We start from the raw sequence: 27,300 nt of genomic DNA on the forward strand, positions 1-27,300 counted from the left end.
CCCAGCTACCTAAGGGACTCACTTTAGATTGAGAAGTAGGTTGAAAGTAAAGGATGGAAAAAGCCACTCTATGCCAACAGTAACTGAAGGACCAAGACAAAGAAGGATGCTCTGTAACATGCAGGGGTCTGTCTGTACAAGGACGCGTATTGCCTGGGACACAGCTGCATTCAGTAGATGCCGTGCTGCTGCTGTTCTGTCACACATGCTTGCTGAGCATTGGGCATCTGGATGCTCCTCACACACACCCCTCCAACATGGGCCCCTTCCCTTTGGAGAATCCTAGCAAAGCCTTCTTTCACCTGGTGTTCACTCTCCCTCTGCCACTCAGGTACGAAGACGCCCTCGTCCTCCTGCTCACAGAGGTGTTGAATCGGATCCAGTTCAGATACAACCAGGCCCAGCTGGAGGAGCTGGACGATGAGACGCTGGATGATGACGTAAGTCACGCAACCCCACTGGTCCCTTCTCGTGGCTGCATTATGCTGTGGACCTGAACCTGGGACCCCTGCTTTAGAGAACTCAGACCTAGGATTTTCGAGTTATTCATTTGGCTTTATTTTAAAAAGAAAAATATATCTTACAGCTCTTGGGCTCATTCACTGTAAAAAATGTTTTATAGGCATTTGTACTTATGTGGATCAAAATAAGAGTGACTGTGGTGTGGCCAAGACCTTGGGGGTAGCCCTGTTTGGATTGGAAAGAGCTGTGTACAGGGGAACCAGATGGCCTGGATTTGAATCTCTGTGGCCTGAAGCAAAGAGGAGGTGGAGACCTGGGTATTGAGTTTCTCAGTTCCCGATTTCCTCATGTGCGGGAAATGGGAATGACATGACTTCCTGGTGTCGTCAGCTACGTTAGGTGGCACATCTGGAAACACTTGCCTGTGGGCATGAGACATAGTAGGTGGTTGTTAAAGTGAGTTTCCTTTCTTAGTAACTTTATAATTTAGGCAGCATGTTTTAAGCTGTTAGGCTGTTAAGATTCACTGGAGTAGCTTGCTCTTAGGGGCTTGGGTCACCCTTGGGAGGCGGGGGTGGTGGTGAGGCAGGCCGTAGAGTCTGAATTTCTGACTAGAGGAGGCTGCTGCTGGTCACGGAAAAAAGTCCAGTCAGTACTTAAAAAGTTGGTTTATTTTAGTTTTTTAAAAAATTTGAATTCCATGCACATTTATAGTGTTTTAATTTTTTTCCATGAACATTTTAAAGACGCCTCATAAGCATGGATTTTGAATTCTTTTTCCACAAAAGTAAATTCATCTTTTTATCCTGTTCTCTGTAAGCATTTGGAAGTGCTCTTTTATGTCCAGGAGCACCATAATGGCTGGTCTAAGGTGGTGGGTGAGGTAGTGTCCCAAGGGACCCAGATATTTCACAAGTGATTTTTTTTTTTCCTCCAGATTTCTGTGATCCTAGTGTGGGCTGGGGGAGGGAGAAAGCAAGGAAAATGAGTTTTTCTGTATGGACCATGTACTTTCTGAAGATACAGCTTTATGTATTTAATTCACTGAATTAAAAAAAAAATCTGATTTAGTTCTTTGGTGGTGGCAAATAACATGGTTCCATCAGTTTACATTCCTTCAGAATGTGGTGTGGGAAAGCGGACTTGAGGCAGCAGAGATGGGCAGGGGAGGGGAGTCGATCCTGCCCCTTGGGGCAAGCTGACTGCTTTGTGTGTCCCCACAGCAGCAGACGGAGTGGCAGCGGTACTTGCGCCAGAGCTTGGAGGTTGTGGCCAAAGTGATGGAGCTCTTACCCACGCATGCCTTCTCCACTCTGGTAACTCACTTGGAAGCTCACGGAGCCTCTGGTTTTTTGCTTGTTCGTGTGCCATGGCCGTGGCTCTCCCCTATGTACCTCCTTCTCTCTCTATCTGTATTCCCTTCCTTTTGTTTAAGCCAGGAAAAGTAATTACCATACTTGACTCTCAAACTAAACAGATATTAACATCTTCACAAAAATATTTTAAGTTGTTGGGAAGCTCTGGTTGGTCTTGGCTGGAACAGAAAGTTTTGCAGTACCTTAACGCCTTCCTCAGTAGCTCAGAGGTGGCCAGACATGGAGAAATTTATAAAAGTGAGATGACCACAAAGCTTGCCTCTTCAGAGCTCTCTCTTGGTAAATTTCTGGCTCTCTCTTCATATTTTTGTGCTGGAATCTTCATCATTCTCTGAGTGGTGCTCATTACTGGGAGAGATGTCATTTAATTCGTTTGTCCTCGAAGGATAGAGAGCTTGTTGGGGTCAGCTTTGGTACTGAACAATCTAGGTGTATTTTGTGTTTTCTCAAATGGAAAGCACCATTGTACTTTGCCACCTGACCTTTTTAGAGGCCTGTTATGTTTGTTTTGTTTTTATCTTAATGTGGTAAGTACAACAGCTTTAGAAAGATGGAGCTTGGCTTACGTAGTCTTGTCTGCTACATTAGCAGGAGAGATGGACTTGCAGTTAGAGGTCTGTCATAATGCTGATAGGACATGTCTAAGGTCTATCTTTCTTGCACAGGTGCTTTGATGTTGTCATGTTAGAATACTCTTAAAACTTGAATTTGTGATTTTTTAAAAAAGCACTCTTGTTTCTTTGTTTTCAGTTCCCAGTTCTTCAGGACAATTTAGAAGTCTACTTGGGATTACAGCAGTTTATAGTAACTTCAGGGTCAGGTAAACTGGATTCTATTTTCTAATTTCATCAAACTCAATAATAATGATACTGATAAACAACTGGACTGATGCTAATTCCTTCCACCTTGATGTTAGAATATGATTCTCCCTGCAGTCTCTTTCCCCAACCCCACACAGACTCCCTCCCCTTCTAAACAAGGAAAAAACATGAATAGCCCTGCTAGGCTGTGGGGCAGGTAAAAGATGAGGTCATAATAACATTCCCAACAGTGCTTGGGAAAGAAACTGGTTTGGAGCATAGAGGCAAGACTTGCAAAATCCTACACTATTTTTTCATGTCTTTCAAACCAGCAAGTCTGGAAGGAAGGAAGGCAGATACCTTGGGCTTGTCTGCGCTACTGGGAGCAGCCCCCTCCCTGAGCAGACCAAGCTGCATGGTGTGCACTGCTCCCCCGTGGCCCAGCTTCCCTGCTGTGAGTGGAGCTGGCTGGGAAGGCTCTGGCTCACAGGCCTCGCCGCTTCGGTGTGGCATTAGCATGTTTGGGTTTTGTTGTTGTTGCTGTTGATAACTCACTGTGTGCTGGGTGCTGTGCTGCTTTGCTTGTTGAAGTCTGTCAGCTGTCTGGTAAGGGGTTAAGTACTCTTAGTGACTCACAGCTGATGAGATTGATGTTCATGTAGCTTGTGAGTAGTAGTCCCAAGATGATGTTTGATGGGCATCGGCAAGGAGTTGAAGTAACTGACATTTCATTTTGCCTGGTGAAAATACCCACAAGCCCTCCCAGGCCTGCTGCCTCCCATGAGCTGCCTCATACTGATCCTCTCCATGGCATGCCCCCTGCAGGAGTCTCTCCTGGCCCCGCTGGGAGCCCCTCTGTTGTGTAGCTGTTGTCAAAGCTTGTTGTATATAACAGCACCTCTGCGAGGGGCCCTTTCTTGCTGAGGCGGCCCTTTTTTTGGCGTCCTGGCTTGTTTCCAGGACTGCGTTAGTTCCTAACTAATCCCATGGCCCCAGGAGGGTGACGGGACTTGGCATCTCCCAAGTGCAGGCTCTGGCTTTGGAAACACCGTCAGAGCAGCAGCGTGCACAGTTTTGAAAAGGCATTTTCAACACAGACATGCCTGTAAAATACATGTCAACACTACTGAACGTTGTTTGGGTACAATGTGCTGTGCTGTTTCTAAAATTTGTTGCTGGAAATAATTTTGGCCAGGTGGTCTTTCCCTCAAGACTACTACTATTCAAATTAGATTGTATTCAGGATCCTAAATGTATTTATCTATTTAAAAAAGAGCTCCTGGGTTTCTTGTCCAGAAAATTGTGTGTTGTGTGGAGTCTGTTGTGAGAAAATCTTGAGTGCATCTGAAGTTGTTTTTTTGGGGGAGTGACTGACAACTCGGGCTGTTCCTGGCAGGACTGTTTGATGTGTTTTTCCCTAAACCAAATGGCACGCACCTGCCATCACGGAAGCCCATTAACTGGCCATTTCACGGAGTGCCCACTCTTCCAGATCGCTTAGAAACCGCAGCCGCAGCCCTGGTCCTTGCTGTGCACTCCTGGGGCAAAAGCCTCCCGGCCAGAGAAACGCTTACTTCGCATCTTATCCATGATGAAGCATTCCGCCACGTCCCTTGTTGGCTCAACAGCCAAGTTTCCAGTGCAAAGGCTATTGTTCCCTGGTTCCCATGGTCATTTGCCCCCTCACATGACTTCTATGCTGTATTGGCCAACATCGGCGCCTCTCAGGAGAAACCTGTGGTCTTTGGCTCATAGCTTCCAGGCCCTCCTTTGGTTTGCATTTCTATTCTAGCCCAGCCCTGAACTCACGGGGGTCTCCTCAGGAACCTGTTTGTTGAGAGGAGTCAGTCATAGTTCTTGCCATCTCCTACTGCTGTGATGTTTCGTGACAGTTGGATGTACATTTTGGGCCAGCAGCAGCAAGACCCACAAAGCTGTTGTTCCTCAGCCTATCAGGAAGCCCCCTCTTTAGTTAGCATATTACAAATTGAGAAGACCCTGCGTGCTGCTCAGGCCCTTTACTTTTGCTGGTGTTGCTTCTGCTTCCTCACTAGACCAAGATGAAGTGGGTCATGTTGCTGTGGCGTGCCCCGTTGTGGTGCACCTCTCATACCCTTGGCAGGTCACCCTGTCTTCTCGAGAAACCCTCTGACTGGGATGGGCTCTGGCACAGCATTTAGGTCACCTCTCGGGCCACCTGTGTACCATAGGGAAGTGCCCGGGTCCCAGTCTGCCTTTCTGCTCGTGTGTACCCTGTTGGGCAACAGCTGATGGCTTCAGTACTTGGGTCCCTGTCAGCCAGGTAGGAGACCTGGCTAGCTCATGATTCTGTTGTTGTTGTTCTCCTCTCAGAGTGGAATGCCTCAAATACTAGTTTTCACACCCTTCTCCTCTGCCTCCACAATAAGAAGACTGAATTATGCCTAATGGTGTGATTTCTCTTTTCTCTAGAGAATGGTTTGCTAAGGATCTGTGCTTTGGATGTGGCTCAGGGCACATCCAGTCAGCTTTAAGGACAGAGGATGGAACTTCCCTGTGGCCGTGACATTTTACCTGCCAAAGCTTTGTATTGTCATGCTCTGATCTGAAGGTTCTGCTTGGCAGATGATCTGTGACTTTTGGTGGGGCCAGTGGAGGTGAGCCAAGTCTTGGCCAAATAGAACATGTGGGTTGATCTAAACAGCTGTTTATTCCTCCAGTTCAGTTGGTTCCCTGTGTGATTTTTTGGTGGTAATGGTTAGGCCTGTAGGCTGGAGGTAGACAGGGATGCAGGATTTGTTTTGGGGTGCTTGTTGCCTGTATAAGAAAGAACTAGCTGCAGTTTTCATGAATATGACCATTAGCTGGCACCTCTGCATGTCATTGAGTTGTATAGGGTGCAGTTTGGTTAAATGAGAAATAGTCGGGTACCATTGTTCCATGTGGTTTGTCTGGTAAGGAAGGTGGATGCAGGCCTCTTGGGCTGCTTTCTGTTCCAGTTGCTGCACTTTGCTAAATGGTTAGTAGGGGGTGACCAGAACGCCAGGACTTTGATGAGGAAACTTGAAGAGGGATATGAAAAGGATCCAGGCTGCAGGTAACTCAAAAGAGCTTTGGAAGAATGTCACCCCTGTCTTCACTCTGTGACTGTCACGAAGCATTGGACTTTGGCTTGTTTTTGTGTTCTGTGGTCAAGGAGTAGGGAGGGGACCATGAAAAAAAACAGGTTTGCCTGGTGTCTGCCACCGTGTTATGTCAAAGTGGAGGGCTCCCTCTAGAGGCAATGAGCTACCTAGCATGCAGTTGAGGTGTCCAGGAAGAGGCTGCAGACCTGATAAGTGGTCTGACAAGAGGAGAATGCTTAATCAGGCAAGTTTTAAGCTTTCTGGTAACTGTTAGGGATCATACTGAAGTGGAGACTGAATTTGGGGTGATGGTTTAGTTTTACTTTACACACACACACACACACACACACACATATATATGTTAAAGATTTTTTTTTATTATTATTGGAAAGGCAGATATGCAGAGAAGATATAGAAAGAAAGGTCTTCTGTCTGTTGCTTCACTCCCTAAGTGGCCACAATGACTGGAACTAAGCCGATCCGAAGCCAGGAGCCAGGAGCTTCTTCTGGGTCTCCATGCGAGTGCAGGATCCCAAGGCTTTGGGCCATCCTCTCCTGTTTTCTCTGGCCATAGGCAGGGAGCTAGAAAGGAAGTGGAACAGCTGGGATATGAACTGGTGCCCATACGGGATCCCAGAGGATGCAAGGCTAGGATTTAGCCATTAGGCTATGGTACTGGGCCCTAGTTTTATTTTTAAAAGTAACACAGAAAGTCCCTTACATGCTTAAGCTATTGAAAGACCTGGTGTTTAGATACTCCTGATTCAAGTTATTTAGTACAACAAATAAGTTGAAAACTGGTGATGAGGGCAGAGGTTGATGGGAGAGGGAGCTGAAAGTGGAGATGGCTGGTAGAGGGAACATGCCTCCTGTGCCTGATGAGTTGGCAACCTTCCTTTGTTGCTTGTGGAAGGCAGAGCTGGCCTCACCTCTTCAGGGCCCTTACACCTGTACCTGATCCTAGGGTGTGCTTTTCTCCTAGGGCTTATGTCCAACCGAGCCCTGAGATTTGGTTGGAGAGAAACTACACGTTTCAGAGGCTCAGCTCAGTGACTCTATTGGCTAATCCTTTGTGCAAGTACAGCATCCTGTACTGGCTTTAGTACGTGTCCTGGCTTCCCTACTTTTGATCTACCTCCTTGCTTGTGGCCTGGAAAAGCAGAGGAGGATGGTTTTGGACCCAGCAGCCACATGGGAGACCGAAAGAAGAAGCTCTTGGCTCCCAGCTTTTGACTCTGCTCATTTCCAGCCAATTGTGACCATTTGGGTAGTGAACCAGCAGATGGAAGATCTTTCTGTCTGTTTCTCCTTCTCTTTGTAAATATGCCTTTCCAATAAAAATAATCGAATCTTAAAAGAAGCCATAGGTTTTAGATGTTTACCTCAGGAGTGGGTTGCATAACTATAATTCCAGAAATCACATTGGCAGTCAAAAGGTATGTCATGGTGGTGTTTTTGCCAACTGGGAGATTCATGTTGGCACCTTCTGTGGTCCGTGGAGGCAGTGTTCCTTCTCGTGTGACAAACATGGCCAAAAAAGAACCTTCTGGTCCATCTTCTGGTTCCAGCAGGAGCAGCTACTTGCCCCTGCCAGTGTCCTGCGCAGGGCTGCCCGTGGGCAGAGTTTTCTATCTGCTGTGTGTGTGCAGCCAAGGAGGCGGCGGCAGGTCGGCAGTAGCCTTGGTTTCTCCTCTTGTTAGCTCCTTCCCTGACTGGCCTGCTTTCTGAGATGTGATCCATCGTCACAGTGTCCCAGCTGCAGTGTCCCTTTTCTCCAGGCTCCTGTCTGTCCGTGGGGTTGTCCTAGCCCTGTCACTTGGAAGTTGATGCAGGAGCTGAGGCATGAAGTCACTCTCATTCCTCACAGTTACACACACTGGCTAATGTGGGGTCTGTCGCAGAGTGTCCTTTTACAGTAGGGAACTGGATGGCGGAAGTAGGCGTTCACAAGGGTAACACCAGCCAGCAGGGGAGGCACCCCAAGACTCACACCTCCTCTAGGTTGCTGCCTGCTCCATCTTACCGGAGTCGCCTACAGCCACTTGGTCTGTGCCAAGGCTGTACTGGCCCCCGGCATCCCCTGAGCACTGGGGATTTGGGGATTAGTAGCTTGTCTCCTTGTGGGCATGAAGTGTCACCATCTCCAGGATAGATAATGGTGTGAGCATGGAGGACCTTGCAGACCCTGGGTGCACAGAGCATGAAGCGATCTGCTGTCTTGGTGCAGAGCAGATGCGAGGCCTAGGGCATTCTGTGGACCCCCACTCTTAGACTGGAACATTGGAGGGAAGCAAGGACATGACCTGCACTGTGGAGACTGGGCAGTCTGGCTGTTCACTCTGAGCAGGAGTGAGGGGCATGGGAACCCCTTGTTGGAAGTCCTCTTGTGTGCTTAGTCTGAGTTCTGGGAAGGTAGTTGTGCATCCCCAAGAGAGGGGGTTTGGCGCTGACCGGTGAGGAGGCCCTGGCATCCCAGCAGAGGGTGCAGAGGGAAGTGGTGGTGAAAGAGCAGATGAGAAGTGCACTGAGTGGTTGAAGGGCTGCAAACGCCCAGGGCCAGAGCCCTGCCTTCCCTGCGCTCATTGCAAGGGTGAAGGGCTCTCTGTGGCCTGGTCGGCCTCCCTGTCTTCCGTAAGCACTGGTGAGGAGAGGAAGTGTCCGGTGCCAGGAAGTGCCTGAACTTGAGGATGTCCTTGTCCTGCTTCTGAGCCTCTCCTTTACTTGGGTGATGTGTCACCACTGAGTGAAGCCTGCAGTTGTAGGTGTCACCAGCTTTGTGGTGTTCGTGGTCACCACAAACTCAGTTTACAGGCTCTCGGACACATTTCACCCTTACAATAGTAAGGTTGCTAGCATTTTCGCCAATTTGAAAGAGGAGGACGGTGGGAGAGAGAATCGCCTGAGTAGGCACAGAGCCAGAGGTCGGCATCTTCTGCATGCTGGCTTTGTGCCCTTAATGGCATCCAGCCCTTCTGGGGGCAGTGCTCTGACCTTGGCCAGGCCTGTCCTCCTGTGAGCCCACAGATTTCCTTTGAAGACCTGGCCGTGTGCGAATGACAGCAGGTTTGGAATCCTGCAGCTTTGGCTTTGGACTACCTGCTCTGCCCCAGAGAACAGGACCCATGTTGGGCAGGTCCCTGGTCCTCCTTAGGTCCATGCCTTTCAGGATCAAGAGATGAGACCCTTGGTCCAGGTTAGCACAGCCTGCTGTCTGCCTGCCCAGTCATGGGAGCTCCCGGAGTCGGGGTGGGGGTGCTGACATAGGGTGGAAGCTTCACCCGGTTTTCCTGCCGAGTCCTGGGAAGCACTCAGACATCTCCTGCCTCACAGCTGGTTTGGCTGCCATGCGAGGCTTGTCTAGGCAAGCCATCGTGTTGAACAACTAAAGTGTGTGCTTCCGTGAAAAACTGAGGCGTTCTGTTCCAGGTCCCAGGCTGAACATCACGGCTGAGAATGACTGCCGGCGGCTGCACTGCTCCCTCCGGGACCTGAGCTCCCTGCTGCAGGCTGCGGGCCGTCTGGCAGAGTACTTCATTGGGGACGTGTTTGCCGCGAGGTTCAACGATGCCCTCACGGTCGTGGAGAGGTAGGCTGGCAGCTGTGGGCCGGGGCCATTCCTTCGTTCCTCATGGCTCTGCTGCCGCATCTGTGTGCCACATTCCAGGTAACAGTGAAGGCAGCTCGCAATCAAGCAGAGGTGGAAAGCGCTTCTGCACATCTCATCTCGTCGCACCTCATAAGATGCTTCAAAAAATTTCTTGGAAATGGAATTGAAAGATGCATGTTTTGAAGCAAAGATTTTGTAATCTGTGCACATGGGGGTCTTTAAGAGTTCATGGAAATGCATACTATGAAAAAACTGCACAAAATTTTGGGGAAAATAAAAGCTCAAATGACCTTCATTCACACGTTCATTATTGCGCCAGGCCCGTGACTTGCTGTTTTGTCTTCATTTGCAGTGAAGTGTAAGAAAAGGCTCTTGTGGGCCCGGCGCGATAGCGTAATGGTTAGGGTCCTTGCCTTGACCGCCCCAGGATCCCATACGGGCGCCGATTCTAATCCCAGCAGCTCCACTTCCCATCCAGCTCCCTGCTTGTGGCCTGGGAAAGCAGTTGAGGACGGCCCAAAGCCTGGGGACCCTGCACCCATGGGAGACCTGGAAGGAAAGTTCCTGGCTTCGGATCGGCTGTTGCAGCTACTTGGGGAGTGAATCATCGGACGGAGGATCTTCCTCTCTGTCTCTCCTCTCTATGCATCTGCCTTTCCAATAAGATAAATAAATATTTTAAAAAAAAAGAGAGAAAGAAAAGGCTCTTGTTATGGCTGCATGGTCTTCATTGTCCATTAGCAGTGTTTTCTCCCAGAGGTTATGTAATGTTTTATAACATTATGTAAACCTTATATTAAGACTGCTTAACACAGAAACATTGTAAAGGAATATTTAGAGGTTTGTTTCTGATGTTTAACAGGATTCAGAGAGTGACGCCATGTGCTGATCCGAACTGTTTTTATTCCTGATCATTTCCATGATTTCCTAGAAATTCATATTAGCCTTTTCTTTTTCTTTCATTTCTCTTCTTTTTTTTTTCTTTTCTTTTTTAAGATTTGTTTCTTTCTATTGGAAAGTCAGATTTACAGAGAGAAGGAGAGACTGAGACAAAGATCCTCCATCCCCTGGTTCACCACCCAAGTGGCCACAATGGCCAGAGCTGAGCCAGTCAGAAGCCTGGAGCTTGTTCCAGGTCTCCCACACAGGTGCAGGGTCCCCAGGCTTTGGGCTGTCCTCGACTGCTTTCCCAGGCCACAAGCAGGGAGCTGGATGGGAAATGGAGTATCTAGGATATGAACCAGTACCCATATGGATTCCTAATGCATGCAAGATGAGGACTTTAGCCACTAGGCTATTGTGTTGGGCCCTTGGCTTTCTTTTTAACCCCCTCTTTTTTATTTACTTTTCTGAAAGCTCCCCAACCCTGAGTGATCTGTGATTCCCCCCCAATACTGATTGATTGATTGATTGGTTTGAAAAACAAAGTAATGAAGAGAGTGAGAGACAGATGTTGCATTCGTTGGTTTACTCCGCAGATGGCTGTAAGAGCCAGGGCTGGACAAGGCCGAAGCCAAGACCCTGGAACTCTGCCGGGTCTCCTATACAGACAGCAGGCTCCCAGATGCTTGGACCATCTTCTGCAGCTTTTTCTGATGTGTCAGTAAGAGCTGGATCAGAAGTGGAGTAGTCCAGCTTGAACCTGTGCTCATGCAGGATACTGGCATTGCAGCCAGTAACTTAACTTGCTGTGCCACAATATCAACCCCAATCTGTAATATTGCTATTTGGAACAAAAGCATGTTTTCTCTCATTTCAGAGAGGAGCTCCTGTTATAGTGTCGTCTCTTTTCAGAGGTTCTGACTTCTAGTTCTTTCTTTATAACTGCTGGTGGCTGGGGCCAAAATACTTGAACCATCACCCACTGCCTCCTGGATGCATCAACAGGAGGCTGGACTGAGAGTGGAGCAGCTGGGACTGGAACCAGGCATTGTGATATAAGATGCAGCTGTCCCAAGTGGCATCTTAACTTGCTATGCCAACACCCATCCCACCATTTTTTCCCCCCAAATCTTCAGGAATGTTCCACATATTATAGAAGGAATACTGTCACCAAACAAAGATACTTCAGGAAGTTTATGGAAAGTGGAACAAATAGTATGACTTGGGCCTGGTATGGTAGCTTAGCAGCTAAAGTCCTTGCCTTGAATGTGCCAGGATCCCATATGGAGCAGCAGTTTGTATCCCAGCAGCCCCGCTTCCCATCCAGCTCCCTGCTTGTGGCCTGGGAAAGCAGTGAAGGACGGCCCAAAGCCTGGGGACCCTGCACCCACATAGGAGACCCAGAAGAAGCTTCTGGCTTCGGATTGGCTCTGCTTTGGCCATTGTGGTTGCTTGGGGAGTGAATCAGTGAACGGAAGATCTTCCTCTGTATCTCTCCTCCTCTCTTTATATTTAACTTTGCAATAAAAATAAACAAATCTTAAAAAAATAGTATGAGTTAATTTTGGATGAAAATAAAAAGCAATTTTGGAATCCTTGCATAGTTTTTGCCTCATGTATGATTACCATTTATAATGAAAGAAAAAATTTTTGTGCCAAAATAAACTCATACTTTTCATTCCATTTATCCGGAAGCTTACTGAACTATTCTCATGTTCTACAGTGAACATTTTGATATATTTTCCTTCTTGAAGCATTTCTTTTTAAAAATAATTTTAAATAAAAACATGGTTTTATCATTATATGTTTTATGGAAAGATTCCTGTCAACTTATTTAGATAAACTATTTAAAGAAAGGCAAGCTTTTAAAAAAATGCCATTCTCAGTATGTATATTATAGACCATTTGGAAGTACAGGGCAGTAGAGGAAGATCATCCATCCCACCCCCAAAGCAGATGGTACTGCTGAGGCAGTTTTGGTGAAAATCCTTCCAGCCTTCATTCTGTTAATTGATACGCTCTTTAAAAAAAAATTTACCATACTCTTTGTATATATATGTTGCAGCCTTTTTGTGTTCCAAATGCCTTGAGAGTTGTCCTTACATTCCCAAACATTATTGATTATATTCTCTGTTGGATACTTGCATTGTTTTGAAAATTTCTGCAAACAGTGCTTACTCTAAGTTTCCTTGTCTGTCCATAGATTGTTTTCTTGGGGTAAACTGAGGTGTGATCTGGATTCATTTTCAAATGAGAAAGCGTCTTTCCTTGGCACCTTTGTTGGCACCTGTCTGTTTTGTCTGTTACAGGCCATAAACTGAATATTTGTCTTGCCTATTTGTCAACAGGCTGGTCAAAGTCACCCTGTACGGATCTCAGATAAAACTGTACAACATTGAGACTGCAGTGCCGTCAGTATTGAAACCCGACCTCATTGACGTGTGAGTATCAAGTTGGGATGCTTGCCTATGCTCAGGAGGGAGGCCTCATCTCCCCTCTGTTGATGGTTTTCTAGAGAAAAGGGGACTATAGTGGCTGCCGTGAAGGGGAACACCCCCAAACTGAGCGAGGGACAAGTTGGGCTATATGTCTGGGTGAATAGGATTTGTCAGGCAGGTGAGCATTAGGGAGGGAGTTATGTGGAGTAGGTGTTATGGAGGCAGAGACAGTCCAAGCTGAGACAGGGGCCTGCAGATGGGAGGTGGTGAGTGCCGGGTGTGGTGCACCCTGATGGAGGAACACCTGTGTACCTTGAGTCTTAAACCATTGACTGAAACTGGTGTGTGGAGAAAACACAGTATTTTGTTATGTGTATGGATGTGGCAAGCAAGCAGTTAATCAGTAGTGGACACAGTGAGTGTCACTTCTTTTCTTTGGACTGCATAAATGCAGAGTTAAGTCAGTGAACTTGCCCTCGCCCTCTTCCACAGCCATCACAAGCTATAGATGATCTTTGCTCCTGACCAGCTGGCTGCGAGTCGGGTTGCTCCTGACCAGCTGGCTGCGAGTCGGGGTTCCCACAGCCTGCTCTTCAGTTCCGTCAATTTGCTAGCAAGGTTCACAGAACTGGGAGATACTTACTTGTGTTTAATACTTTCCTATCAACGATACTAAGGAACCAGTAAGTAATAGATGGGAAGAGCAAGGCATGGAAGAAGGGATCTTCCTCCCTCCAGAAGCCTTGGCAGGCACATGAAAAACCCAGGGATTCTCCCCTCCTGTGTTTGCCAGTGGAACCAGCAAGGCAGTGGCTTAGGCTGTGAGCAGAAAGTGTGCAAGCCAGAAGCAGGGTTGTTCCGTGACTGAAAACCAGGCTTCCGAGGGAGGATGAGGTCCTCCTCTAGTTCCCATCTGGGGAAGTCATACAGATTCATCACATGACAAGCTGTTCTGGAAGGGCCAGGCTTACGCCCAAGGATGTGGGAGCACGTGTTCCCTAAATTGTATCACGTCCGTCCCTTGTCTCATGCCAGTGGAGATTCACCATTATGATGAGGACAGTTTTGGCTTTCTGTATCCCAGAGGTGAAGATGGGGATGAGCCTGCAATAATTTTGAGAAGCCTTAGCCAGCTCCTGTGGGTTCGGGTGAGGTTGCTTGGGAAGGGAAGTTCACTAGAGGATTGTGTTTGCATCAGCTAAGGGTGACCGAGTCCACCCACAAGGACCTCTGGTTTAGTGTCATGAGAATAAAATAGGGTTGAGTGGTTTTCTTGGGGGAAAGGGGTGATGCGAAATTTTGCTGAAGCAAGCTCATTTGGGTCTGTGTAGAAGCTGTGATGTGTAGGCCTGCTGGAGAGCTGGGGCTGGAGGTGCCATTCCCCTGAGCTTGAGGCCGGCTCTCCTGGGCCAGCCCCTGTCCTGTGCTTAACCAGGGCTGTTCCCAGAATTACTAGTGTTGACAGGACCCTGGAAGTATTTGAAAAGGCTTGCAGTGAAACCTCTAAGACTTTGCTGGAACTGAGGACACAAGGTCAGATGTTTGAGCAAAAGATCTGTGTCTGTTTTGGTGAAAGAGATAAAGATAGCCTTACTGTCATGATTGCTTTTTAAAAAAAAGATTTATTTGACTCATTTGAAAGGCAGAGAGAGGTAGGGGGAGAAAAAGCATTTATCTACTGCTTCACTCACCAGATGGTTACCCTGGCCAGGCCTAGACCAGACCAAAGCAAGGAGCTGTTTCTAAGATCTCCCACGTGGATGCAGGGGCCCAAACACCTGCTGCTTTCCCAGGCACATTAACAGGGAGCTGGATTGGAAGTGGACTAGCTAGGACTCAAACTAGCCATTATATGGGATATCGATGTTATAGGCATTGGCTTTGCCTGCTACACCGTAAAGCCAGCTGCCCTATTCATTTAGGAAATTATACGCGCTAGGGAGTTGTAACCCAAGAACCTAGAGGAAAAATAGCTGTATCATAATATTCAGAGATAGGAATCCAGCAGGAGAGCAATGTGTGGAAGGGATTTGGAGGTGAGTTGTTACCCAACTGCTCATCAGAAGGCCCCATCTGAACCCACAGGCTCCTGTGATTTAAAAGATGGCCAAGGAAGGAGTCAGGACCCTGCCTCTGGGTGCAGTGGGATGTGGAAGTCAGTGAAGCCCTGGCAGAAAGGATGGCCCTAGTGAAGACCTGCCAGCAGGAGGGACATCTCAAGTGACGGACGAGCCCCTAGCCCGTGGCAGTGGGCTTCAGGGATGCTCTCCCGACTGTAGTCCACGTGATGGCAGTAGCCAGTCCCTGCCCAACCTGCTCTCCTGCTGCCCCCCTCAGTGCAGTTTGCTAAATCTAACTGCTCATTCCTCTGCTACTCAGGAGTTCTCCTGCCCATAAATAACACTGGGCTCAAATCGATCGCTTCCCGCATTTTGGAGGCCCATAGAGGAGCTCCTGTGGTGAGTTCTGATTGTAGAAGCTTGGAATCAGCATAGCATTACTGTGTTTTAAGTAGCTCTGCTACTTAAACAAACAAGACTATAAAACAAAATGAAACAAAAAAAACCCACATATGCTTAGACCATCAAAACAGGAAAACTCGAGGAAAAGAATAGGGCAGCATAATGAGGGATTTTTGAGTTTGGGTGTCAGGAACCCTAGCTGGAAAGGACAGCCTGACCTGAGACAGGGCATTCTGGTACCAGAGCCTTCTACCCTTGGCCTTGACACTATCTAGGAGGCTTGCCAAACCTGGCCGACAGCCTTTTGTTGTTGGATTGGAGCACAGTCTTACCTGTCATGCATTGTTCCCAGCTGTTTTTGCACCGTGCAACGGAACTGTGTAGCTGTGATACGGGGTATATATAATCTACAGAGCCTAGATTATTTCAGCTGTGGTTTTTCTAGGAAAAGTCTGCCAACTCCTGTTACAGAGCTGCAAGTGGGGAAAGGGAATCTTATTTACTATGATAGCTTAAAACCTTAAAAAAAAAAAAAAGTCTAGCTTTCCTTTGAGAATTTGTCAATTTGCCTGAGAAAAATGCCAGTGTGCTTGTAAACAGAGCTTACACAGCCTTGCAGAGCCTTGCGGCCTGCGGAGCCTCGGGCTGCTGTGGTTTGTCCTCTCTGCTGGAAGAATTCCAAGTGAAGGATGCGCTGGCCAGTGGACTGTAAGTGTAAACTGTGACATCGCCGCCGGCTCAGTCTGAATTTCAAACTCCCAGTATCTGTCTGAGTAGCCTGGCCCCTTCCTTCATTACCTGTTCTTATCCAGCTTATTTCGGAGCATTCAAAAACTTGAAGAAAATAAGAAAAATGCTAGACATCCTTACACTCTTGGCCTAGAGTCATCAATTATAAATATTTTGCCACATCTGCTCAAGTTTTCTCTCTGCAAACACCCTGAGGATTTTTTTCCCCCCGAGCCACTTAAAAACAAATGATCTAGGTGGATGTTTGCCATAGTTGTCAAGGTTCCACTTGGGACACCCGCATCCCTTAGCAGAGTGCCCGAGTTGGCATCCTGGCCCCTCCCAGTGCCAGCTTCCTGCAGACATGCACCTGGGAGGGCTCAAGTAGGAGGGTCCCTGCCGCCCATGGAGGAGACCCAGCTGGAGTTTCAGGCTCCTGCTCCAGCCTCACCAAGCTGCTCTCAGGCGGTGAACCAGGAATGGAGGTGACCCTCTGTATAACAGCAGTGACGGCTTTAAAGAGAAAATCAATCGTACACGTGTCACTTTGTCCACAGATCTTCAAGCCTGTGTGTGTGTATGCACACCCACCCCACCCCCACCAGGAGTAGAACCATTCTGTGGGACCCTTATGCCATTATTAACATCTAAAAAATGTAATGGATGCCATGATGCCATCTTGTGTATAGATATATCTTTGTATATATCTTTGTAAATCCATATAAATCCTTGTAATACATATCTTTGTAAAAACATCTTTGTGAATATGTCTTTGTAAATCCATATATACTACTCATGGACCACACATCAAACCTGTCACCTATTACCTTGAGCAGTTTCCCATTTGTGAATGACTGGCTCTTTCAGAACCAGCACTAAATTGTTGTATTTTTGTTCTTTAAGAGAGTCCTGTAACAGATTTGTCTCGTCACTTCCATTGTTTTGGATTCAGGTTAAACATGTTAATGTGTAGTACAGGTGAATTGTCATGTCAGGAGCTGGCACTCAACAGCCATGCTACGCTTTGTGCCTGATCACAGGTTTTTGTTTTGTTTTATTTTTAAGATTATTTTTATTTGAAAGGCAAAGTTAGAGAAGGGGAAAGAGACAGATCTTCTCTGCATTGGTTCACTCTCCAAATGGCTGCAATGACAAGGGCTGGGCCAGGCTGAAACCAGGAGCTTCTTCCAGGTCTCCCACATGGGTACAGGGGCCTAAGCAGTTAGATCACCTTTCACTGTTTTCCCAAGCACATCAGCAGGACATTGGATCAGAAATGGACCAGCCAGAACACCAACTGGCTCCCATATAGGTTGACCACACTGCAGGCAGCAGCTTAACTTGCTGTGCCACATCACTGCCTGCCCTGGCCCTGAGTTCTAAGTATATGCTCTGCTGGAAAGAGCAGTGCCCCGGTCCTGGAGCGGGCTCTCCTTGAATTTGCTGAATCAGGAAGGAAGGACATGTTCCGTGAACATTGGCAGCGTGAGAGAATGCAGGGGCTGGCTTGGAGGGCTTTTCCTGGTCAGGTTTGACAGTTGGATCAAGGAAAAGGAAGAATAGTGGGTAATGCTGTGTTGAATGCACATAATCCATGCATGCATAGCGATGTTGCAGAAGATGAGGGGAGGGAAAGCTATGTTTTGAAGAATGCCCTCTAATGGAGAGAAAAGCAAGGCAGGAGAACAGCCGCCTGCAGCCCCCAGTGTGCTGGTGGAGGCCAGTGGAGCCCGGCCTGCAGGGAGCCATGTCACTACGTCATCTGCAAGGACCCCCAGCAGCCCAACTACTGTTACAGAAAGGGACTAATGATGCCATGGATGGCAAGCCAGGCAGCCCTTCCCTTCATTACCAATGTATTGTCTGCTAAGCAGTGAGCCTCCTGCTGCCTCTCTCACATGGCACAGAAGGCAGAGAGCCTCCTGCCTCAGCTACCCTCCAGCCACATAGAATATGTTGTGTGGTGGAATTTCCCATTCAAGAATCTTCTAGCAAAGCCTTATTTGCAGGGCCTGTTGCAGTAATTCAATACTTACCTTGCAAATGCTGGGATCCCATATGAGCACCGATTCGTGTTCTGGCTGCTTCCCCCATCCAGCTCCCTGCTGTGGCCTGGGAAAGCAGTGTGGGACGACCCAAAGCTTTCAGATTCTGCACCTACATGGCAGATCCAGAAGAAGCCTCTGGCTCCTGACTTCTGGATTGGTTCAACTCTTGTTATTGTGGCCTTTTGGGGAGTGAAACAGTGGATGAAAATCTTTCTGTCTCTTTTCTTCATAAAGCTGATCTGCCTTTCCAATAAAAGTAAATGAATCTTTTTTTAAAAAACTGTATTTGCAATGCTGTAATACCTTTTGTTGTCCACACATTGGAAATTAAACTTCACTTGGATTTTTCTTTTTATGATTTATTTTTATTTGAAAGATGGATTTATTTTTTTGTTTTTAAATTTTAATTGTTTTTACAGAGAGAGGAAAAATAATAAATCTTCCATCTCCTGGTTCACTTACTCCCCAAATGGGCATAACAGCCAGAGCTGAGCTGAGCTGAGATGCAACTGGGAGCCAGGAGCTTCTTCTGGTCTCCCCATGGGTGCAGGGGCCCAAGGACTTGAGCCATCCTTCACCACTTTTTCAGGCCATAAATGGGGAGGGGAAGTGGATCAACCAGAGCATGAACTGATGCCGATATGGTTTGCCAGGGCCACGGGGTGGAGGGTGAGCTAGCTGGGCCGCAGCTCTGGCCCCTAAACTTGCCTGGTTCTAAAGGCAGCACGCTGTCCCTTGACTTCATCCTCTCAGGTGAAGGCATGTGTGTTGCAGAGGAACTGAGTCTGCTTGTGTGCCTTCTGGGTGATGGTGGCGGTAGCGCAGGTAGCAAGTGTCGGATGTTTCAGGTCCTGTGTGAGCAAGTCAGTGACTGCCTGCGATTAGCCATGTGCTGGAGCAGACGTGCAGGGACGGAGTTGACATCTCCTGGGGAGACAGGTCAGTGCTAGGCCGTCAAGTCTGTTCTCGGTCTCTCCCGCAGGCATGCCCAGTCCCTGGCTGCGCTGCAGGCGTACTCCCACTGGCTGGCGCAGTACTGCAGCGAAGCTCACCGGCAGAACACGCAGCAGTTCGTGACGCTCATCTCTACCACCATGGACGCAGTGACGCCTCTCATCAGCACCAAGGTCCTGCAGCTGCCCAGGCCACCCCTGTGCCCTGTCTGTCCTTGTGCCCATCTGCCTGCCCACCGCAAAACCAAAATGACAGCTGGCATCCACAGGTTCTGGCCGTTACGATGCACTGTGTGTCACTTCCTGTGCCTTTTTAGCAGTCGTTCTCATATAAAGGGGGCTTTCAAAATGTTGCTAAAAAAAACGAAAACTCAAAGATAGTGCAGATTTCCTAGGAATGTTCTTGAAGTCCCTGAACATGTAAATACAACTATTATTTTTAACTCTGAGCTCTGTTGTGAAAAGATAAAATAATGTTCACATTTACAGGCTGACAGTTTATGGTATTCTGCAATCTTTCCCTCCAAAGCGTTCCCCTCCCTGCCGAGGCTGGCACTGGCCTCATTCTCTGTACATGCCTCTTGAATCTTCTGGGTTTTTACAGAAGGCAGAGTTTGTGCGTAGTGTGGCATGCCGCTGCTTTTGCTCAGCAGTGGTTTCCTGTCTGTATGTAGAGCAGCTTCAGGTTCTCGGGTGACCTGGTGCTGCGCCTTGGGCTCCCTGAGCCTGCCTGAGTGGGTGGATTTGGCAGCTAGGAACACACGGCTGCCTCAGCAAAGTTCTTGCCAGTCCCTGTGTCTTACAGGATGGCGGTGACCCGGCATGCCTTCTTGCCTTTCCAGGTCCAGGACAAGTTGCTGCTGTCCGCATGCCACTTACTGGTGTCCCTGGCCACCACTGTCCGGCCCGTGTTTCTGATCAGCATCCCTGCAGTGCAGAAAGTGTTCAACAGAGTCACCGATGCCTCTGCCCAGCGCCTCGTCGACAAGGTGGGGGCTGGAGGCCCAGGTGCGGGGGGGCAGAACAGGTGGGGGCTGCTTCGCATCCAGCTCACAGTTCGTCTCAGGCAAAGTGCTCACTTGGGGCACCCTGGCAGGGCCTCTGTGCCCGTTGGGAGGCACGCAGTCGGTGTGCCGACCCCAGGCTGGGTGGGAGGCTCCTCCGGACAGGGAGACAGCTGGTGACCTGTACCAGGGTCTGACGCTTCTCTTGATGTTCATCGTGGGCCGAGGCAGTCTGTAGGTTTTGTCTGTTGTTGCTGTGCTTGGTATTTTAGGGTTGGGAAGCCCCAGGCAGTGTGCTGTCCCAGACTCAGGATGTACAGGGGACTAAAGCAGGTACTTCAGAGCTGCTGTGCCCCAGCACTGTGCTTGCCTTGTGCTGTGAGAGCCATCTACCAGCTCTGCTATCAGCTTCAGAGAGGGTGTGGGAAGCCAGCAGCCGAGGGCTTCTCCACCCTGTGGAGGGAAGGAAGAGTGCCGGGACTGCCTGTGGGGCCAGGCACTGGATTGTTCTGGTCCCAGTCTTGCCTTTCTCCTTCCTTTCTCTTTCCTCACTGGCTGGCCTTGGAGTTGGACCAAGAGGTGTTCTGGGTGTAAGGAAGGGGCTTTGGGGTCTGAGCGCAGGGTGCGTGGGGCTGCTGGAGGCGGGGCCATCATGGCACCCTGCCTGCTGTGGCTCTCTGACCGCTCGTGATGCCTGTGGGGTTTCTTCCAGGCACAGGTGCTGGTGTGCCGAGCCCTCTCTAACATCCTACTGCTTCCATGGCCGAACCTTCCAGAGAATGAGCAACAGTGGCCCGTGCGCTCCATCAACCACGCCAGCCTCATCTCTGCACTTTCCCGGGACTATCGTGACCTGAAACCCAGTGCTGTCGCCCCACAGAGAAAGGTGCCGCTGGATGACAGTAAGTGACCCTAAGCCAAGGGCAAGCCGGAGATACTGGTAGGGCAGCATCCTTCTTGGTGGCAGGTGAGATGTGCCCCTAAGGCTCCCAAGATGAAGGCCTGTGGCCAGTCCCTGGGTGAGAGAGGAGGAAGATCCCAGGTAGAATTGGGTGAACTCATCAGCTGGACTGGTTTCCCTCACAGGCTGCCCATTTTCTGATGTGAAATGTAAGATATGGGCCTGGCATGATGGTTTAATTAGCTAATGCTCCCCTCACAAGCACTGGGATTCCCATATGGGGGCTGGCTCATGTCCTGGCTGCTCTATTTTCCATCCAGCTCTCTGCTTGTGGCCTGGGAAAGCAGTGGAGGATGGCCCAAAGCCTTGGGACGCTGAACTCACGTGGGAGACCTGGGAGAAGCTCCTGGCTTCTGGCTTCAGATCGGATTAGCTCCGACCATTACAGCCATTTGGAGAGTGAACCAGTGTGTCGAAGATCTTTCTGTCTCTCCTCTCTGTAAATCTGCCTTCCTAATTTAAAAAAAAAAAAAAAAAAAAGATGTAAAACATTTAGAAAACTAACACGTCCCATCCATCTGCTGAAGCCCACAGTGATGGCTGGTCCAGTTCTGTATAAACAAATAAAACTGTGCACCTCTACACACTGAGAAAGAATTTATTACTCTCTGACCTTTTTCTAAATACAAATAATTCAGAGGTTTTCTGAAAACTTGGAATTTTTACAAACAGCACCTAACTTTGCTTGTTTATATTAGTGAGGAGAAAAATAAGTCAGATATGGTGTCTGGTTTCTCTGAGAAGTCTGCCTGAAGTAGCAAATAGTAAAAAGAGGTTTTCAATGTGTAATATGTTTTTGCAGGAATCAAAGGATGAAATATCTTTAGATGGTGTCCTTGGTAGAATGCCTTGTGATGTATTAGATGTAGTCATGAATACAATTTCTAAAAACATTACTTGTATAATTGTGAATATTAACATATGCTCATTGTATAAAGCTATGAGGATAAAAGAGTGGGACTAGGGAGAAAGACGGAGTGCAGCAAAGCTCACCCAGTGCCCGCAGTGGCCAGGGCTCGACCAGCCCAAAGCCAGGAGCCAGGGTCGTGGGAGTCTCCATGTCACGCTAGGGAGCTGTCCCTGCTGTGTCCCGGATTGTGCATTGCGGGCAGCTGGAACCAGGAGCAGAGGCGGGATGCCTGCCCCTAGCTTACCTGCTGAGACAAACTCCGTGGGCAGTTAGTTCCCATGTCCATAGAACCCACATGCCTGCACTCAACCCTCTGTAGATTGATGATATTTGGGGAAAAAAGTCAGTTTGTACTGAACATGTGCAGATTTTTTTCCTCTAAACACTACAGTATAGCAACTATATAGCATTCACATTACGTGTTGTAAATAATCTAGAGTTGCTGACTGAGAGACTATAAATACTGCACCATTTTATGTAAGGGACTTGAGCATGCCCAGATGCTCGTACCTGTGAGGGTCCTGGGACTTTGATCCTGCTTTTGAATATTTTTCAAAAATTCAGTAATTGTTTGAATTCTGCTGTTTGTTTTATCGGTTAGATACTGTTGTTTTATTGATGAAGGAACTAGGATTTGGAAGATTAAGTAGTTTGCCTGGTCTGGGCCAGAATGAAACCAAGAGCCATGATCTTCCTCTAGGTCTCCCAAGTGGGTGCAGGGGTCCAAGGACCTAGGCCATCTTCTGCTTTCCCAGGCACATTAGCAGGGAGCTGAATTGGACTTGAACCAGTGCTCATGTGGAGTGCCGGTGTCGCAGTCAGTAGCTTTACCTGCTGAGTCGCATCGTAAGCCTCATCATGTTTTACAATGCTTAAGACTGTTCTTTTCTCATTCTCTGTGTTCCATTGTGCTACTTGGTAATTATCTCAGCGAGCACAGGTTAGGGTTTGCTCTGTGGTCACAAACGGCCCGAAGGCTTCATGACATTAATGCAAGAAGGCTTCCAGCTTGAAACTCAAGGCACCAGCTTGGGAAGGGTCCATTTCAGCAGGTGCCCTCCCTGAGGGAGAGACATGGCAACTTGTGCAGTGGCTCTTATGGTTCGTTGGATGGAGCAGGCCTCAGGGTCACAGGTTCATTTCAGAGCAGCTGGAAAAGGGTGATGTGTTTGATAGAGTTTGCCGAGTGCCAGTGCTAAACATGACTGAGAACAGGGTCAGTGTTTGCTGAGTGTTTGCCACGTGCCAGGTACTGGCTCGAGAACTTTGTGTACGTAACTTTATTTAGTCTCTGTGTTCCTGCGAGACACATTACCCTCGGTCCACAGTGGGGAAATGGAGGCTCCAAACTTGCCTTTCTCCTGTCCTAGCTTTGTATTTTAAAGGAGTTCTAAACCTATGTAAAAGTTGAAAGACTAAAACAAAGACTCACTCTGTGTATTCTGTGTATCTTCCACCCAGATTTCGCCAGTTGTTGTTTGTCACATTGGCGCTTTCTGCCCACCAAAAACGCACCTTTTTAAAGTTGGGTGGACTTCAGCCCTTTCTTGGTGGATGCTTTGCCTTTGTATAGAACAAGGTACTGTCTGCACTCTCTAAGCAAACGCCATTAACACAGCCAAGATGGTAGACACTGTTAAAGTGATGGCATTTAACATGGACCACATTAACATTTTCTCCCAGAATCCTCTTTTTTACTTTTAAAAATTGCAGAAGATGCATGGGTCATGTGTTACATTTGGCTGTCATATTGCTTTTGTCTCCTTGAATGTAGGAAAACACCCTGTTATTTTAGCTTTCATCGCTATGACATTTGTGAGAAGTCAGGGCCTGCTTTCTTCTGGAATGTCCTGTAATTTATTCCAGCTGTTTCAAACAGTTTTCAGTGTAGTGGTGTGTACAGGTCACTTCTGCCTGTTGCATCATTGCCAGCAGTCAGTTACCTGCTGCAGGTAGTGTCTGCCAAGCTGTCCTCTGGGGAGCCACTGTTTCCCCAAGGTCTGGCCATCCTAGGGCCGGGGCCTGGGTTAGGATCAGCAACGGGTCTCCTGAGTCTGTCCTTTTGTGGCTTTTTTTTTTTTTTTTTTTGCCTCTTTTTGAGAAGTGGTTTCTGTAGTTTCATAATATCCTGTCTTGCAGAGGGAGCACAGTTCACTTCCCCATTCTCCCAGTAGTGTGTCCCACATTCTAACTTACACAGCTTGATAAATAAATGCTTGTTGGAGTTTTCTTCAGTGGCAGAAATCTCTTAACCTTCCTGACTTTCCCCTCTGAGCTGCTTCCCCTGAGCCTGCAGTCCCTGGCATGGGAGAAGCTCACGTGCTTGGAGTTGTCGTGAGCACACATGACCCACGCAGCGGGTGGCATGGCGAGGCTGTCCCTCACCGCCCAGTGCACTGCTCCCTATACTGGCCCAGGCCCACTGGGGACTGTTGTCTTTGGTCCTGCATCCTCTGGGTCAGGTGGTGGTGTTAATCCATGTTTTCAGGGGAAGAAACCAACACTCAGGAACAGGCAGGGTTGGGGACCAGGCTTGAGTCTGTCACCCTTCCCTGTCACTGCACCAGCCCTGACAGAGGCTCATGTGGAAGCTGGCATGCCCAGGCAGCTCCGGGTCAGCCTGTGGAGGTGGCCGGGCTCAGCATGCCTGGCTCAGGCAGAGCTATGACATCTCTTGGGGAGCCTGACAAGCAGCTCCACAGCTGTGGGAATGATGGCAGCTTTCCTGTCCTGGACTTTCTCCCATGCCAGACGCATTGTTCATATTGTCCAAACTTGGTCTCCAAACCTTACGGCAAGCCTGCCAAGGGAGGGGCTGACAGCCCAGAGTACAGAGGTGTCTAGGGCCTGTTGGGTGGCTGCCAGGGCTCGCAGTACCCACCAGTTACTGCCGTGGGGTTCCTGTGTGCTGTATGTATCATGCACTGGGGTGTTCAAATGGTCTGTTACCCACTCTAAAGGATGACGATAACTATACCTGTTGTCAGGCCTGATTGGCCAAGACTTGAGCAGTTTGTGTAGATACCCAGACCAGGGGGCTGTCTGTAGCTGCAGGAGATGGGTCTGCACATGTCCCTTCTTGCCTGTACTAATTGCCTGGCGACATTTGCTTTCTCAACAATTTAGCAGTGCAGAGTTCTGACAATCTCAGCCGCTCTCCCCTCGGTCATTTCATTTTTCTTTTCCTTCCCCTTTGTGGACTTGTTACTGATGGGTAGGGGCAAATTGGGAGCAAAAGTCTGAGCAAACAGATGGGCAGTTGGAGTCCTGACAGCAGAGAGAAGCATAAGTAAACAGAGAGAATAGAGAAAGCACGGGGCCGTGCTCCCTTGGCCAGGCCTGGTGGTTGTCTCCGCAGTCCCCACTATCCTCAGATGCCTCACAGTCTGCACCTGATCTTGATTTGCAGCCAAAGTGATCATCCACCAGACACTCAGTGTCTTAGAAGATATTGTGGAGAACATCTCTGGGGAGTCCACCAAGTCCCGCCAGATCTGCTACCAGTCGCTGCAGGAATCCGTTCAGGTCTCCCTGGCCCTCTTTCCAGCTTTTATCCATCAGTCAGGTAGGAGCTGGCCCAGAGGCCTCACTGGTGGATGGCCCTCCCGAGAGCCAGAGCAGTTGGTCAGAGGCGTAGCGCTTACGGCAGCTGCTCTATGAAGGGGAGCTGTGTTAGGGTGGGCCGCTGTGGTGTTCACTGTCGGAGGGAGTCGGGGGAGCCCTATGAGGGAGGGAGCAGAGCCATCATGTGGCCTGGGGCCCTGTGCTATGGAGCTCAGAGTGATGGAGGCTTCTGGCTGCTTGGCCCTTTGCGTGTTTGCCTGGGCCCACCCTGCAGCCTTGTCAGATATAGGAGTAGTGGGGTGTTACACGACAGATGAGGCAGGATTTTTCAGCTTAGCGCTGTGTAACTGTCACGGCGTAGGTGGTTTGCTTCTTCCCACCTGGTCACTGTCACTGATAGAGGCTTGCAAGAGAAATGCCAGGATCTTGTCCGTCAATAGGTTTTCCATACAAGCAGATTGGGTGCAGTTAGGGGCAGGACATCCCAGATAAAACAACTGTTGAGATCTGAGATTGGAATTACACTCCACGTAACTGATATTTTCTGCAATTAATCCATTTAATGGGCCAGGGCTGAACAGCCAGTGCACACCCTTATTATCCGCATGGAGCCTCTTACCCCTGACCCAGCTGAAGGACTGTGTCCTGGAGAGACCCCTCTGAACAGTTCCAGCGGCGTGGGCACAGAATGGTCCACTTGCTGCTGGAGGCTGCGAGGCACTGCTCACTTCCTGTGGCAACCCAAGAAGCAGAGTTCCCTACCCAGAGCAGTTTTCTCAGCATGCCTTTAGTGGTGCCCTGGCCGTGTGCCCGGAGGGTACCTCCATCCCTTTGTCGGGGCGTCGCCATCATCTTGTGCTTTCGTTCCTTTCTTCAGATGTGACGGACGAGATGCTGAGCTTCTTCCTCACGCTGTTTCGCGGCCTTAGAGTCCAGATGGGCGTGCCTTTCACTGAGCAGATCATACAGACCTTCCTCAACATGTTCACCAGGTAGTCCCCCGCCCCGCCAAGCTGCCTGGCCTCCAGGGAGGAGCAGCAGGGCCTGGCTGCTAGGCCTGGGCTGTCGGCTGCCTCTCCCCGTCCACCACAAGCGCTGGTGTTCAGGCTGGTCCCCGGGGCAGTGGGGTTTTGGTGACCGTATGCTGTGGTCTGGCCTGCAGAGAGCAGTTGGCGGAGAGCATCCTGCACGAGGGCAGCACCGGCTGCCGGGTGGTGGAGAAGTTCCTGAAGATCCTGCAGGTGGTGGTGCAAGAGCCCGGCCAGGTGTTCAAGCCCTTCCTCCCCAGCATCATTGCCCTGTGCATGGAGCAGGTGTATCCCATCATCGCCGAGGTGAGAGGGCTTAGGTGGCATGGGCCGCCTCCCATCTTGAGGTTGGGGTGTAATGAAGTAGGAAAAAGACATTACGTTTTAGAGTCAGGCGTCAGTTATTTCAGTATTGTTGTGAGAGTTTTTTCCAAGAATGAGCACCTTTAGCCTTGCAGTCTTCCACTATGGATTAGCTTACATAGAACTAGTGTGGAATCTGTGTGGCTGATTACTCAATCCCAGGCTAAGTAGGCAAGCTCAGTTAAGTATCACAGCACATGCGCTTTCCTCATAGAAACTTTGATGATCTCAGAGCTGCAAGGCAACTTCTTGGAAGCCACCCAGCCTTTCCGTGTTGGGGAGCGCTCCCTGCCCTCAGACGCTCAGCGTGAGCGGTTGCAGTCAGGACAGGCGGGATGAGGTTGTACGGTCACAGTAACCTCCAGGAGAGTTAGCATTCCTTACTGTCCGATCTAAGACCACAGTAACTCCATGGCTGTATGAGTCTGCGCTTTGTTACTTTGGGGAACAGAAAAGGCGTAGCTTAGGTCACAGTTTGGAGTTACAGTTCAGCCTCAGGCAGCCCTCTCATCGTCTGCTACCTGGAGGCTGGTCGTGGCAGGTGTCAAGGCACACTCACCTAAGAAGCAGAGAGAAAACGCCGGCGTACTTGAAAAAGTCAACAACTCC

General features: G+C 49.0%; 1 protein-coding gene across 4 annotated transcripts in view; it reads left to right on the top strand.

The window, feature by feature from the left end:
* The window catches only part of XPO6 (exportin 6), a 103,391-nt gene that overhangs the window by 70,359 nt on the left and 5,732 nt on the right, over positions 1-27,300 (top strand). For 3 of the 4 annotated variants that reach the window (XM_040973165.1, XM_040973162.1, XM_040973163.1), the window contains 11 exons: positions 332-440; positions 1,686-1,778; positions 2,589-2,658; positions 9,169-9,328; positions 12,580-12,672; positions 18,891-19,035; positions 19,704-19,850; positions 20,578-20,767; positions 25,146-25,301; positions 26,178-26,292; positions 26,463-26,634. In XM_040973165.1, the coding sequence (XP_040829099.1) occupies positions 332-440; positions 1,686-1,778; positions 2,589-2,658; positions 9,169-9,328; positions 12,580-12,672; positions 18,891-19,035; positions 19,704-19,850; positions 20,578-20,767; positions 25,146-25,301; positions 26,178-26,292; positions 26,463-26,634 (1,450 nt within the window). The remainder of the gene's footprint in view (positions 1-331; positions 441-1,685; positions 1,779-2,588; positions 2,659-9,168; positions 9,329-12,579; positions 12,673-18,890; positions 19,036-19,703; positions 19,851-20,577; positions 20,768-25,145; positions 25,302-26,177; positions 26,293-26,462; positions 26,635-27,300) is intronic. The other variant, XM_040973164.1, reaches the window with a different exon arrangement.

This window comes from Ochotona curzoniae, unplaced genomic scaffold (genome assembly GCF_017591425.1).
Source record: "Ochotona curzoniae isolate NIBS_2020 unplaced genomic scaffold, NIBS_Ocur_1.0 contig_2321, whole genome shotgun sequence".
Taxonomy (NCBI): domain Eukaryota; kingdom Metazoa; phylum Chordata; class Mammalia; order Lagomorpha; family Ochotonidae; genus Ochotona; species Ochotona curzoniae.